The sequence below is a fragment of the Aphidius gifuensis genome, linkage group LG5, assembly GCF_014905175.1.
Source record: "Aphidius gifuensis isolate YNYX2018 linkage group LG5, ASM1490517v1, whole genome shotgun sequence".
In the NCBI taxonomy this organism is placed as follows: Eukaryota; Metazoa; Arthropoda; class Insecta; order Hymenoptera; family Braconidae; genus Aphidius; species Aphidius gifuensis.
This window is the reverse complement of record NC_057792.1, coordinates 1,192,021-1,207,284: the sequence shown is the minus strand read 5'-3', so window position 1 is coordinate 1,207,284 and position 15,264 is coordinate 1,192,021. Positions and strand designations below refer to the sequence as shown.

General features: G+C 22.8%; 1 protein-coding gene across 3 annotated transcripts; it reads right to left on the bottom strand.

The window, feature by feature from the left end:
* Window positions 1-954: 954 nt before the first annotated feature.
* LOC122856680 (5'-3' exonuclease PLD3-like) lies at window positions 955-12,717 on the bottom strand. Of its 3 annotated transcripts, XM_044158445.1 has the most exons (10): window positions 12,589-12,717; window positions 11,898-12,128; window positions 4,366-4,490; window positions 3,943-4,291; window positions 3,731-3,865; window positions 3,479-3,670; window positions 3,268-3,396; window positions 2,896-3,201; window positions 2,670-2,811; window positions 955-2,586 (listed from the first exon to the last, which is right to left on the bottom strand). In XM_044158445.1, exons 1-10 carry the CDS (start codon window positions 12,700-12,702, stop codon window positions 2,387-2,389), a joined length of 1,923 nt encoding a protein of 640 aa, XP_044014380.1. In that variant the 5' UTR covers window positions 12,703-12,717; the 3' UTR covers window positions 955-2,386. The 3 variants fall into 3 exon arrangements, with proteins under 3 accessions (XP_044014380.1, XP_044014382.1, XP_044014381.1); XM_044158447.1 differs by lacking the exons at window positions 11,898-12,128; window positions 12,589-12,717 and adding an exon at window positions 6,931-7,147 and having other exon boundaries at window positions 1,372-2,586; XM_044158446.1 differs by lacking the exons at window positions 11,898-12,128; window positions 12,589-12,717 and adding an exon at window positions 4,657-5,356 and having other exon boundaries at window positions 1,372-2,586.
* Window positions 12,718-15,264: the final 2,547 nt, after the last annotated feature.

Sequence of the window (15,264 nt, the reverse complement as noted above, 5' to 3'; positions counted from 1 at the left end):
CAAATAAATTAACCAAATTCGAAATCTTATACATTAAAATAATATTTTTCCGAGTTCAAACAAGATTTACAGAGTTTGTTTTCAAATTTAAATTAAAAACATGTAAAAATAATTGATACAGCACTTTAAAAAGAACAAAAATTAATTATATCAAGTCCAATTTAAACTTTTTTTTAACCCAACAAATTTATTTTATTTAATTTCATTTTTAAAATTTTTATTTTCATAAATTCTACTTTGATTTGAACTCGATTTACCTGTATTATTTTCCCGCGAAATTTTAAAAGATAAAAAAAGCCAATTAATATTTATTCCTACAATTTATTACATTTATTTTTTCATCAGAAATTTATTAGAAATCAACAATAATTTCAATTTATATTTACCATTTAATTTATCAATTTTTTTCTATCAAAAAAAAATAAAATTAGATTCACACTTTATTAAACATTTGCGGTTTTTTTTATTTCATTTTTACGTTGATTAATATTTCACATTTTTTTAGAGCTGTAAAATCACGTTTACATATTTATTTTTTTTTTAATATTAAAATGCATATTTTGCATATTTTCAAGTTCCATTTTATTACTCCAATACCATAATCTTTTTAATCAATAATTCAATGCCAAATAAAATTAAAAAAAAAAAAAGAAAAATATTAGTTAGATCATCGATTTAACTATCACACTTGCAAACAATTATTCTAATCTTTTTTTTACCATTATTGTTTACTTTATTAAGAGCCTTTTCATTAAAATAAAAAAAATTATTTAATTCTCAATACATCCAGCAATTTTTCTTTGTATTTACAAAGTTTAAAAATAATTTAATATTTAGTTAAATAAATTGTTTGTCAATTAATTAACACACTTTTCTAAATTAAAATTCCCACAATATTTTGCTAATAAAATTATAAATACGCAAATGTTAATAACATACATAAACACAAAATAATTTTTTGAATTTTCGTTTATTTATTTTTTAATATGTTAACACATGAAATAATTTTTTTGTAATATTACCTTGTGGTTATTGAACTTTCTCAACAGAGCATATTACGTTCACGTCATCCGGACAATCAAAACTTTCAACATGATTATAGATAAATGAGTTCAACACAAAGAATTTGCTTTTCAATGATTTATAATTTTTCCATAGCTATTTTTTAGATATTTTTTTTTACAATTAAATTTTAATTCCAGTGAAAGTTACCAGCACATATTCCTAACAATTTTTATGATTTTTTTTTCAACAGTTGTATAAACAGATAAAACAATTTCAAAAACAAAAATTTATTATAAATTTATCCATCAACAAATGACGATTAACAATAAATTATTATGGAATTTTTTTTTTTTTTTTATTTAACAATGATTATTGCTGATGTAAGTTAATGTTTTTTTAAGTATTTTTTTTTTTCTTTTGTTAAGCTTTGATGATTACCTGAGAGTTGACAGAATTATAAATGTCAGAATAGAGACACAATGCAATGATGAATCATTTAAAAGTCAACTCGTCATTTACGCTTGTTCATACGTGATAGAAATATTTAATTAACATCTCGATGCGCTCTCTATGGAAAATAGTAAATTTCATAAAAATAACTGAGAAAATGTTTGATAAATAATTACAGTAAATAAAAAAAAAATCCTGATGATAAATTTTATTTTCTTTAATATGTTCCGGGTTGGATTCTCCAATGACATCATTCAATTTTTTTTTTTTTTTCGATCCTGTCATTTTATTACTAGTGAAATTATCTTCAAATAAAATCTTATTTATTTTTCATTCATTAAATAAATCTATTATTCTATTATTTAAATTAAAAAATTTATTTTCACATTTTTTTATTGACAACTTTATTTGTCGTTAAAAATATTAAACAATTTTAATATTGGTAAACAAAATAACCATGGGAGGTTTTAATTAACAAAAAAAAAATTTTATACATTTTTTTTTATTTTCTAGATATAATCTGTGCTAGTTTGCATTTTATATTGCAAAATTATTTTAATTAACAAAGGCACGCATAGTTTTCATAAATATTAATAGAAAAAATAATAAAAAAATATTTAAAATAATTGATTATGTTTTTTATTATTATAAAATTTTAATTAGATATATGATTGTTTTTCACAAATTATTTTCATTATTTTTATACTTGTTGCGTTATAGTATTTACAATTTTTTAACAATTAAAATAATAATTGTAGGAGAATATTTTTCATGGGTTGGAGAAGACACCAAGATCATAAACAGATTTAAATTCAGAAGAAAAAAAATCTTATCAGACATTGATTATTATTAATTTTCAAGTTGAAAAAAAAAACAAATCGAAATTTAGTCTTATCATGTAAAAAAAAAGCGTTACTTTTGTTTTTCTAGTCTACGCACGAATATGATGACCATGAAATGGTAAAAAGTAACTAATTTTTGATCTAAATTGTTCATCAATGGGATTATTACATGTTGCATTTAATGAAAATGCATATGGTGAATTCCAATCACGAAGGAATAATTCTTCAAGCTGTTGTCTAATGCTGTTATTATTTTTATCACCAACATCTTCAAAAATAATTCCAACACCTTGAAAAAAGTAAATAAATTAAATCAATTATTCCATCGACATAAACAACAAATGAAAAATCATAAAAAATATTTAAACTTACCAGCAGTATCAATAAAATAATCACCAGACCAATTGCTAGTTCCAATATAAGCAGCAATATCAGTAACCATGTATTTATTATGATTGACTCTTCCAAATGGTATTTTATCATAGCTTGAATTTGTCGGGACAATAAATCTTTTCTGTAAATAAATATAAATTATTTAAAATATTTATAATATTATAATTCATGTATTCTTTTGAATAAATTAATAAGCAATACTAACAGCTTCAATTTTAACATTTTCATAGCTATCTGTTAAATCAACAAGTGACTTTAAAAAATTATCCTCAGATTTTCTTGAATGTTTCCACCAAGATATCAACAATCTAACTGTTACTTTTCTATTAATTGCTGCTGATCTAAGTGCATTATCAATAATTGGCCAGAATTTTGTTTTCGGTGTGTAAATTGTTAATGGAAAAAAATCCATAACAGATATGTAAATAAATTTTTCAGCTTTATCAATGCAATTTAAAATTGCATCTATGTCATTTGTTCTTCCTTTTGGTGATAATGGTCCTGGAGAACTCTAAATAATTATAAAATAATTATTTAATTATGTAAAATAAATTTATTTTTGTTTTTTAATACTCACTGAAATGAAACTACTGTATGAATTTTGATCAAGATTAAATTTCATTGGATTATCAACATTTACTTTGGTGCTCAGCGAGTCTGGCCATTTAACTGGAATTTTTCCATCACCTCCAATTTTCCAATACACCTTAAATTAATCAATTAAAACAATAATTTCTCAGCTTATATTAATTTACAATATTTAATTTATCAATTAATTAATTTCTTACGTCAAAAATTTTCGAAATATCTTTAGCAAGACATGAACAATTAAATGCAACAATTCCAAGTTCTTTGACTTGTGTCAATGATCTCCAGTCCATATTTGCTGAGCCAATATAAACATGAGTTCGATCAACCAGCCACAGTTTTGTATGCAACACTCCACTACCAAATAATCCAACGAAATTTAAATTTCTTACCTGCAAAAATAATCAACAATTAATCAAACAAATTTACAATTTAATTATTTATAAATTCACCTTGGCATTTGCTTTTTTAGCAAGATATTCTGTATCAATATTTGGACTTATTTGAGATGGTATACTTTGTGCAATTTTAAGTTTAATACCACGATCTCTTCCAGCTTCTAATAGTGCTGCAAAAACATCTTCACCCTTGAATAAAAAAATACATAAAGTTACCCTAATAAAATAATGTAAAAAAAAAAAAATATATTATTAATAAAACTAACATATTTTGCACTATCATCAGGATATACATCTTTTCTATTCATTGTCCAGTAAAACGATGCAATTTCAATTTTATCCTCAGCTGAATTTATTAAATCTATCCAAGTTTGATAGGTACTTTTATGGAGTACTTTATTTTTATCATAAATCATTCCAATGGGTATTGATTCAGTGAGTGATATTTTGCAGCTGTTCATACACATAAAATCACTACCAAATTCACTTGAATTGTTGTTGTTATTTTTTTGATCTTGATGATCAATCAATGGTAATAAAACAACTAAAACAATTAGAATTAATATTATGGTTATTGGTATGCAGCTTGGTCTGCACCAACCATGTGATCCACATCTGAAACAAGACATTTTTTATTTGATAAATTTGTTTTTGTTGTTTATTGTTTGTTGGAGATTGTTTTGACTAACTTGGATTGATTGTTGTTGTGGTGATTGAAGTCGCTTCTTAGCATGAAGCCGGAGTGATCCCACAGGTCAAGATCATCATCAACTGGTGGAGATGTTGTACCAAGTCTTGCATTTTCAGATACAGTCTAAATTATAAAAACAAAATTATTTATTTATTAATACAAATTAAACAAACTTGAATGCTTATTTTGCTGAAAAAAAAATACAAGATAAGTATGCTTTTATTCAACAAGTTTTTTTTATTGTTTTTTTCAATTTTTTAATTTATTGTTTATGTTTTTAGGAGTTTACCGTATTTGCTGATAATTCATTGAACCTTGAGGTTTTATTTTTCTCAGTATTTTGATTACTTAAAATTCTAGACACAGTCATTTTGGATTATTAAAAATTTACATTTATTTATTTACTTTTTAATTTAGCAACAAGTTTCTTTTTTTAGGTTAGGATAAATTAATTATTAAATTGTCAATTTTATATATTTAATTTGATGATAAATAATATTTAACACATTGGAATAATTTAAGTTACATGTTAGCACTATGTCGTGTAATTTGATACAATAGTAATTTAAAAATACAGTTGGAATTTCGATTGTCAAAGTTGTTTTGGTTTAGTGTTGCACGTCAAAACACAGATAAATAAATAAATGTTCTCATTTCTCATTTCCTTTGGTATTTCCGAAGCTCCAATTTATTTTGCCAACGTTCCAAATAAATAACTCGTTATCAGTATATTTATTTATTATTATTTTATTTGTTTTTTAGATGTTTGTAAATAATAAACTTTTAATTATATAATTTTTTTTTACTCATTTTTTTCTGTTCACTCAATATTGAACCATTTTTTCTATTGTTTTTTTGACAATTATATTTTACTTTTAAATTAATTCATTGTAAATAAATTATTTATATTTTTATTTATTTGTATATTTTGTTTATGTTTTTTTTTTAGATGACATATATACGTGTCATCTTTTTTTAAAATGACAAGTATTATTTTTACCGACTGTGAAAGAATTGATAGTTAATACTTTCGCCATTAGATAGCTCAATCTTCGCTTTCAATTACTTAAATTTGAATTATTAATTTTTTTATAAATAAATAAATAAATTAATAATATTTATAATTAATTTAATCAATTTCTTAGAGATTTAATGGATAAATTTATGTGGCAGTAACTAAAAGAAGTCATTTATTTCGAATTTTTTTTGACTTGATAATTTCAATTTCCCTTTTTTTATTAACAAACTCATATTTATTATAATTTATAATTTATAAATTTTGTTTTTTTATAAAGGTAAACAATTATCATTTTTTTTTAATTTCTATAATTTTTTTTTTCATCTAAAAATATTTAATACTCAACAATATCTTCTCGTCAACCACATAAATTTAAATATCAAAAACAAATTCAACAACAACAACAATATCTCGAACAAAAAACCATAAAAAAAAAATATAAAGATATACTTTAAAACCCTGTAAATTATAAATAATAAAAATACTTTTACTTTTAAATTTTTAAATGGAAGAAAATAAAATTATTGTCAATATCAACATGAAGAAAAAAAATGAAACAATATTAATAGAATAATAAATGAACCCTTTTCCGATATTCTCTGGAAACCTTGATAATTAAAAAAAAAATAATTTTTTTTTTGATTCAAGTAAAATGATCAGTAAAGTAACCAAGTTCCAAGTGTCCAGTAGAAAGCTTCGATATCAGTTAATTTAATTTTAAATGAAATTAGTTGAGCTTTCACGTCGTCGTCGTCGTCGTCGTCGTCGTCGTCGTCGTCGTACTTTGGCCGCAAACGTCAATGGTATAAAAAAGTAAAGGGTAAAATTGAAAATAATATTAAAAAAAAGAGACAAAAATAATTTATTTTAAAGTTCACATTTATACAAAAAAAAAACCTTTTGCAATGATTAACGTACCATCGATCAAAGCGTACCAACAAAAATTAGCAATAGAAATTTTTTTATTTTATTATTACTTCTTTTACAGCTAAAATTACCACTCAATTTATTTTATTATATTTTAAAATTTTACTTGAATTTATGTATAAAGCTTTTAACTCAATGTACACTTAATAACGATTTTCTATATGCCGTTGGGATCCATCAAATGGGTCAATATTGACGTTATATGACGTCGAGAAAAATGTCGTTAACGTGGAGAGACACTTATCAATACAATCACACATCAATTTATAAAATTAAACAACAAAATATCCTCATATTATTAATAATTAATTGTTTATAAATTGTTTGCGAATTTTTTTAACATATTTTGAAACTTCCGGGCTTCACCAAGCTTCACAAACTTCACGAAATAAACTAAAGTTAAATTTATTTTATGAGTTGTTGTATTTTAAAACCCTGCAGCAATTTTATTATAATTGCTTTGTTCTAAATTATTTTTTTTTTATAATAATAATATTTCTTGACATTAAAAGTATGTTAAATAAAAAAAATTACTTTAATTTTTACTTTGCCAGTGAATTTGTTGTTGCATTTTTTTTTGTTTGAGAAATCAATCGATTTGTTATTTTTTAAACTTACCTCGATCAGTGAAAGATTAACAATGTCATTATTATTTAATGTAATTTTATTTTTCATTAAATTAATAGTGTTAAAGTTGGTTAGTTTTAAAAAAAAACTAAACACTTGTTTATATTATATATAGTTTTTGAATTGAGTATAGAAGTTTGCTGTTGTGATTCAAAAGTAAAACTGAAAACATTTGTTGGTGAGAACACGATGTCAGTTGAGTTTGCATGTATATTAAAATCGTGATAATAATAGTTGGCATGTGAATAAGGTAATATTGAACACGATGCATTCGCATGCGTCTATTAAAATCCCCTTACCTTTTTACCCCCTAACAACGTTATATATCACAAATTGACTCAAATTATCTTGGTAAATCTGTCAAAGTATATTTATTTTTTTTCCCTTTCTTCTTCATTTACTTGTTGTTTTTTTTTTTTTTTTTTTCATATAAATTATTTATTTCACTTTTTTAAATCAATTTTTATGTACAATCAAGTGAGCTTTTTATTTTTTTATATTTAAACAAATTGTCTGAAAGATCTATGAAACGAAAAAAAAAAAAAAAAATTCAATTTGTTTTTTAAAAAATAGAGTTTTAAATTGTTTAAAAAAAATATATATTATTTTAATTAATATTTTTTGCTTTAATTAATATTGTTTATTATGAATAAAAGCTACTTTTTTTTATTAGGATTTTTTTTTGTATATAGATAGTATTAAGAGAAAAAAGAAATATTTAGTGTGAAAAAGTTTAAGTTAGTTTAGTAATTAGATGAGTCATTTTTGATTGTTTTTTCAAAGAAATAATTATCCCTATATTTATTTTATTGTCATTATGGCCTTGGGGTAATTATATATATTTTATTTTTTTCTTCTTAATACGCGAGTTGAGATAAGACACAGCTGAAAGCTCTGAAAATGGCATCTTGTCACGCATTAAGTATCAATATGAGTACCCAGAGAATTGGCCATTCCATGAAAGACATAAGACATTGGTTTAACATTTATTCTAATGATGCCTTCAGTGCAAGCTATCCAATATACACCAGGGAAGACTGTAATTTTGTTTTTTTTATTTTTCAAGCTTTTTATTTTTCAGTAGAAAATTGTCTACAGTATCATTGTTTCTTGACATGCATATCATTTAATCTTTTTATTCGAAAAAATACCATAAATATACCCAAAGTTTCAGTGTAATATAAATTTTTTAAAACTTAATTAATTAATATTATTTAAAAATAAAAAATACTCAAAAATTAAATTTAATGTAGCTTTTAAAAAATGCTATTAATTAGGTTAAAAAAAATTATATCCCATTTGAAAAAAAATATATATTTAAAATTGAAAATAAAAATATACTCGTGAATTTAAAATCACATTAATTAATATTTTTTTTTGATTCAAAATAACTGCATTAACATATACTAAAAAATTTGAAATGAAAATTGAATTTAATGTGATTAAAGCTCTATTAATTATATAAATAAAAAAATTAAATAAATAATGTAAAATATTGATTTATTAAAATGAAAAATAATTTAAAAAAAAATAAAATTTAATATTAATTTTAATAGTTGTTAATTAATTAATGTTGTTTAAATATTTAAATGTAAATTATTTATATTTATTTTAAATAAAATATATGTATTTTTATTTTATTTATATTTATGTAAATATATATTTTATTATGGATGCGCAATTTAAGCTTCTTATGGGTACCTTTCGAGTATTATCGATCGCAAAAGCAGCCACAAGCTTTTATGTCTCTCCCTTTCTCTCTTCTCTTGCTCTTTCTCTCTTTTGATATCGAAGGTTTGTAGTAATATCGTAATGCAGGATATTCATAGTCCCCAAAACTTTTAGAATGTTTCGTTATAATCTTCTTCTTGATAAATTCAAAAAATATTATCTTTTCTTCCTTATTAACATTATATATATTAATTTTAAATAACACTTTGAATATGTTAATATGTAACAATCAATATGCCAGTCTTAAAGTTGATGAGCTTTTTTATCCAACATTTATTACAGTAATAATTTTTCATTTTTTTGTTTTTATCCATCTGGGATCATATAATTTTTATATATTTGAAATCTTTTTTTGAAACTTTGATAATGAAATTATTATTTTACTTGACATTAAGCTCAAAATATAAAATTATTTTCGAAATTTTTGAGTCATCAAGTTTCCTTAGTAGTTAGTAATCATAGGATTATTTTGGATATTATTTTTACTTTAATTACTTGATATTTATTCATAATAAATTCGTTCAAGTGAATTGATTATTAAATGAAATTTCGCAATCAATAAATCATTTTAAAGACTTTTAAAAAAATCTATACAAGTTTTTCTCGATGGAAATTAATTAATTTTCCATCATGAGTAAACAAAATATACAAATTATTTTTTTTCTTAATAAATACAACAATACAAACACACAACTTCAACTTGATCGTGCTCAACAACAGTTAACTCAAACATTACAATTCAAGAATAAAAAAAAAACTAATCATATTTTTTTATTTATTTTTTCGAGAATTAAAAATCAAAAAAATATTATTATCTTTTATAATTTTGGACATTTGATTCCCCTTTCACCCCATAATCGCTCGTGTGAATAACATACTATAATTTTTTTTTTTGTTATATTTTTTTTTTCAGTTATAACTCTAAAGCACGCAAAGAATTTATTTTAATATTAAAGTGAAGCAAATACCACCTCGATAATACTAGATAAAAAAAATTTTATTTAAATAAAAAAAAAAATAGTAAATTAATCTTCTTAAACTATAAAAATACTTAAAATAATTATTTTCAATTAAATTTTAAATCCTAAAAATAAGACTAATATAAAAATAAAAAAATAAAATTTCAATTTTACATTAAAACAGATATAAATATGTACTAATTATTTTAATTAAAATAATTAACAATAATCAAAGAACCTTTTTAGTAATAAAATTAACATAAAAATTAAAAAAAAAAAAAATTGAATATTAAAAAAAAAAATAGATGTAAAATTAGGTTTTACATATAGAATATATTTAAAAAAATAAAAAGTATATTATTTTAGTTTAAAATAGTCTAATTAACAATCACAATACGCTCGATTAATTTTTCATTTGATGTTATATTACGTGAAAACATTAACAAAATGTACTCTTGTGTACAACACACACAGTGGTGAATTGGTTTGAGTCAGGCGTTTGAACATAAAGACAATAATAACATTCAGTCAAATAGAATAGTAATAATAATAATGCATATGTACATGTGTGTGTATATATATAATATATAAACAGATAGATAGAAAATGTTATGTGGTTTAGCTAGAAGGGTTTAAAACGAAAGAGAAATGACCATCAACTAGAATATTAGAGTGAGCTTGAGGGCTTTTGTTTGTACAATATATACAATATATATAATATTATACACTCTGTGTGTTTATATATACAAGTGAATATTATGCGAATAATTATTACTCGATAATATCATTTTGTATTTAATCATCACACATCCGTTACATTATCACATTTCAAAATTCATACATATATTCAAAAATACTAAATGCAAATAATCCATTAACTTCCTCGGGGTATTTAATTTTTTCAAAATTTAAATATATATTATTATTTAAATAAATAATGTTTGTTTATTAATTAAATTATTTTTAAATACATATAAATATTATTAAAGTTTTGATAAAAATATTAACGTTTCAATTTTTAATAATTGCAAGCTCAAAAAAAGCTCAGGACAGTAAAAATAGATAAAAGAGTTGACAATTTTTGTAGGAAAAAAAAAAGTTTAAATATTTCAAATGGAAAGTATATGGTTTGTTAAATGATACGAAAATAAATTTTTTAAATTTTCACAATGGTATTGTACATCTATGTAAATTATTCGTGAAATTTTTCGTAAATTTGGTAATGTACCTTGCCCGCGATCTAATTTAGTATCTATAATTTAAAATAAAAAAAGTGCATGTATGAAAGAAATAGATAGAGTATATTGTGATGAGCCGAGTAAAGTTTGGATGGATGGAAAACAACACTAAGTACTTGTCGTTCAGTATAGTCTGTGAAATGAAATAAAGACCAATTGAATATGAGAACACTTACGAGTAAGACGGCGTCGAGTTTCTTACGATGTACAAAAATACACTGACGATAAAAAGTCGAAATAAAATATAATAAAAATACATCTATGTATATAAATATAAAGAGGTAAAAAAAAAAAAAAATTCTAGGGAGACGAGAAAAAGATGCAGAGGATTAAGAAAATGAAAGAAAAAAAAAAAAAAAAAAAAACACTGGAATCTTGGTTGTCATGGGGGTATAGTCGTTATTATTTTTATTGCTTTTTTTTATTTTATTGGCGTCTTAGGTCTTACTATTCTCGTGTCCCGACACGATAAAATTTATCAACAAAAAAAAAAAAATTAACAGACAAGATAGAGGACTATATACGTCGATTAAAATATATATCATAATAATATATTATACAAACCAATTTAATGTGCATATTATAAAATTTATAGAATAAATTTTGAGAGTTTAGCTAGTGATTTAATGAGCACCTTTTAACCCTGACCTTACTCGACATTCAAATTTGATACTCGTGTTTAATATATATACATATTCTTGTAATATACAGACTATTCAAATTATGACCCAAATTATTCTTGCATGCATTGCATATTATATCCTTTTTTTTTTTCAAAAGAAAAATTAACAAAAAAAAGGTAATAAAAAAATTATTTATCATGTTAAATGTTTATCTGCTTTGTTTGTTTTGAAAATTATTTTTTTTTCATCAAACATCAAGTGTTATTTATTGTAGAAATTTATAAAATTTTAATTAAAATTTGTTGGTTTTTTTATTGAGCTTTTAATGCTGTTTTTTTTTGGCTTTTTTATAATTGATTTTGAATTTTTTTATAATTTGTTGAAATACTTTTTACATGATAACTTACCGAGAGTTTATTTTTAATACGTGGTGTTCTGGTTTTTCGTTGTGGTAATAATACAACAACGTCTTGATCCTTGATCCTTGAACGATTTTCATATGATTTCGGAGATGATGATATTTTGGTTTCACTTTGAGTTGATGTACTTGGACCAGGTTGTTCTTGTGAATATTTTGAATATGCAACATTTGTTACGGTGTTATTTCCACCGTATGATATATTATGTGTATTATTAACCTGTAACAACAACAACAACAACAACAATAGTAAATTATTTAAATACTAATTACAAATTAAATTTCAAGAGAAAAAAAATAATTCATTTATTAAAAATTACTGCTTAAAATAATAATGATAATAATCAATATTTAAATATAAAAATTAATATTTTTAATATTTTATTTTTTGATAAAAGTTGTGTAATAATGAAAAGTGGTTGGCAATAAGCCTCAGTGAATTTAAAAAGCAAGTGACTTTTTTGCTATTTTTTTTCTCATAGAGGCCAATCACAGACAGTTTTTTTTTTCCTTCCTTTTTTTTTATAATAAACCGACTATTTTTTGTAACTTTTAGCTGGTAACTTGGCTTGTTGGAAAGGTGCGATGGTATAAAAGAGTAAAGAAAAAAGAAAAAGCGAAAAAAAGGCATAATGATACGAAGCTCTTATTTTAATTAAAGCTAAAAAGGCCATTTTTACCTGCACGAGTATGTGACAAGCTTGGGATGCTATTTGAAAGAGGCCATCCTGCAAATTACGTCCTGGTTGTTCAGTGTTATCTCTGTCTCCTTTACCCCAACTGAAGAAAGACATTTCGACGGTGCCAGGTTGACTCGCGACTATTTTTCTTTTTTATTTTTTTAACTTTTCTTATTATTATTATTATTATTTTAAACTCACACAAGTACCAACAAGTTCGTAGTTGTCGGTTCTTTTAACCAATTCCTTTTTGTCCTCTCATTCGTCTATCAACTCATCCCTTGTTATATCCACAAGATTCACAACTTAATTTTTTTTCAACATCTTGAATTTTTACATTTTTTATGCAAATAAATGTCTTTGCATTTAATTTTAATTTTTTTTATAATTTTTTTCTTTCGTTTTGTTACTATTTTAAAACAAGATGGTAAATGTGTAACGAATCATTTTTTTTTGTTTTTTATACTTTTACACTGAAATTAAAATTAAATGACATAAAAATAATAATAATTATGAATTTTTTATTAATTTAAATAATTTATAAAATTTATTTTTGAATTAAATTTAATAAAAAAATTATTAGAGGCAAATATTTCCCGGTACAGAATGAGGGAGAAGGTTTTTTATGGTGGCCGACCAACTCGTTCTGTACCAGAAAGTATTTGGCGTCAAAAACCTTAAGATTTTATAATTTATTTAAATGTAATAATAACTTGTTATAATAACTTATACCCAGTTTTGTTAAACTATGATACAAGGTGCAACTTAGTTTGTAAACCCGACACTCAATACGTCACCATGGATTTGAACTGGCGCTCATAAACTCACAAGTTAATAGCTTGCCCACTTGACCACTAGCTTACTTGCTGACAGTGTGTTCTTTTGAAATAATATAAATTATTCAAAAAATGATGATTTTATAATAAATCGATTTTTATAATTTTCAAATATTTTTTTTTTAAAGAGAATAAAAAAATTGACAAATTAATGAAAATATAAATTTGAAATTACTTTTGATTTTGAAAAAAAAAAAAAAATGCATATATTTAAATTGAAGAAAATATAAATAATTGTATTTTTTTTTCTTCAATGATATTAATTATTGTAATCATTTTTAATAAATTTTTTTGAATTAAATTATATTTGGACTTGGATTTAACCAAATGCTCTATATATATTTTATTAATAAATTATAAGAAATATGTCCTTGTTTTTATAAATACCCATGTAAAGCTTGAAAGCTTTTTTTTTTTTATATTAAAAATATATTTTTCATTATTTATTAAAAAAGAATAACAAGTGTTGCATATATTGAAAGCAGAGTTGGTATTTTAACACGTGCTGTAAGGGGTGGTTTGTGGTGGAGGGTAGTTGTCATTGTTGACTGTGAAAATGAGAGTAAAACACGCACTCAAATACAACAAAAATAATAACAATGACAACAACAACGATATTGTATTTATATACAAGTGTGTTTGCGGCTCGTAAAAAGGCAGTTGCTTATCTTCATATTCATAATATTCTAGAATACACTGAGAAAATTTTTTGACGAAAAAAAGAAGAATATTTCTCGATAATAGAAATAAACTTCTTGGCAAGAAAATTTTTGAAAAAAGAAATAATTTTTTTTTATATAAATTATAATTGTTTTGTAAGGAGAAAGAAAAAAGTCTTGAAATAATCGAAATTTTATTATTTCATACAGATGGGGTTTTGTGTCAAACGATAGATTATTTTCGTCAAGGAAAAAACTTCTAAAAAGTATCCCCACCACGCCTTGACACTAACACTACTACGTTCCCTATAATAGACTACATTCTTGTTTCGAACGGCAGGGGGTATTTTTTAAGGAATAAACTTCTAAAGTTATGCCACAATATGTTTGACTCGAATAGTAAATGTTTGATAGAAAATTTTTAATGTTTTTTTTTAAATGAATTACCATTTGTTTTAATTAATAAATTATTTAATTCAAATGATAATAAGCAAATGTAGGAAGTAGTACTTGGCTTTCAAATAAAAAATTTGACATTTCTTACAAACAATTTAAAGTTACAAACAATTAAATTATTGTTTAATACAAATCAATTTTAGTTTAATTTAAATAATTAAAAGTTTAATAAATTTGGAAATAATTAAAAAAAAAATTATTGAAAAAGAAATTTCATTTTTTATTAATTTTTTTTTCTGTCATTTATATTTATTCATCATTAATTTTTGTTTGTCGAGAAGGGTCTAATTATTTATTTATAGTTTTTTTCATTTATTTATTCCTAAAAATCTACCTAAATACTAAACTAAACCTAAATTGCCGTAACCGAGATTCGAAACCTAGACCCTCGAGTAGGGAAGCGGACGTCTTAACCGCTGCGCCACGCCATCGCATGTTGAATGTAAAATTTTATTTTTTGTACTTGATGAACCTGGATATTAGAAGAAAATGTTAATGGTTATGTTTTATTTTTTTTTTTAATCATCGTATATCAATTATTTAAACGTACGTTTTTCTAATTGATATTGTCTTGCTTTTTTAAATGCTAATATATTATATAAAATAAATAAAATAAAGTATATAAAAACAATATTTAATATTGTTAAAAAATATAGTTATTAATACAATTAGAATTAGATAAAAATGTAATTTTAGATTTAAATTAATACTCTTAGTTATGATGG

What these genes read in the sequence shown, in the direction of transcription:
- LOC122856680 (XM_044158445.1), bottom strand. Translation starts at nt 12,702, where the DNA reads ATGTCTTTCTTCAGTTGGGGTAAAGGAGACAGAGATAACACTGAACAA. An exon ending in CTAAAAAAGCAAATGCCAAG is followed by an intron (nt 3,671 to 3,730) that starts GTGAATTTATAA and finishes TTATTTTTGCAG; the next exon opens with GTAAGAAATTTAAATTTCGT. An exon ending in TTATTTTATTGATACTGCTG is followed by an intron (nt 2,587 to 2,669) that starts GTAAGTTTAAAT and finishes ACTTTTTTCAAG; the next exon opens with GTGTTGGAATTATTTTTGAA.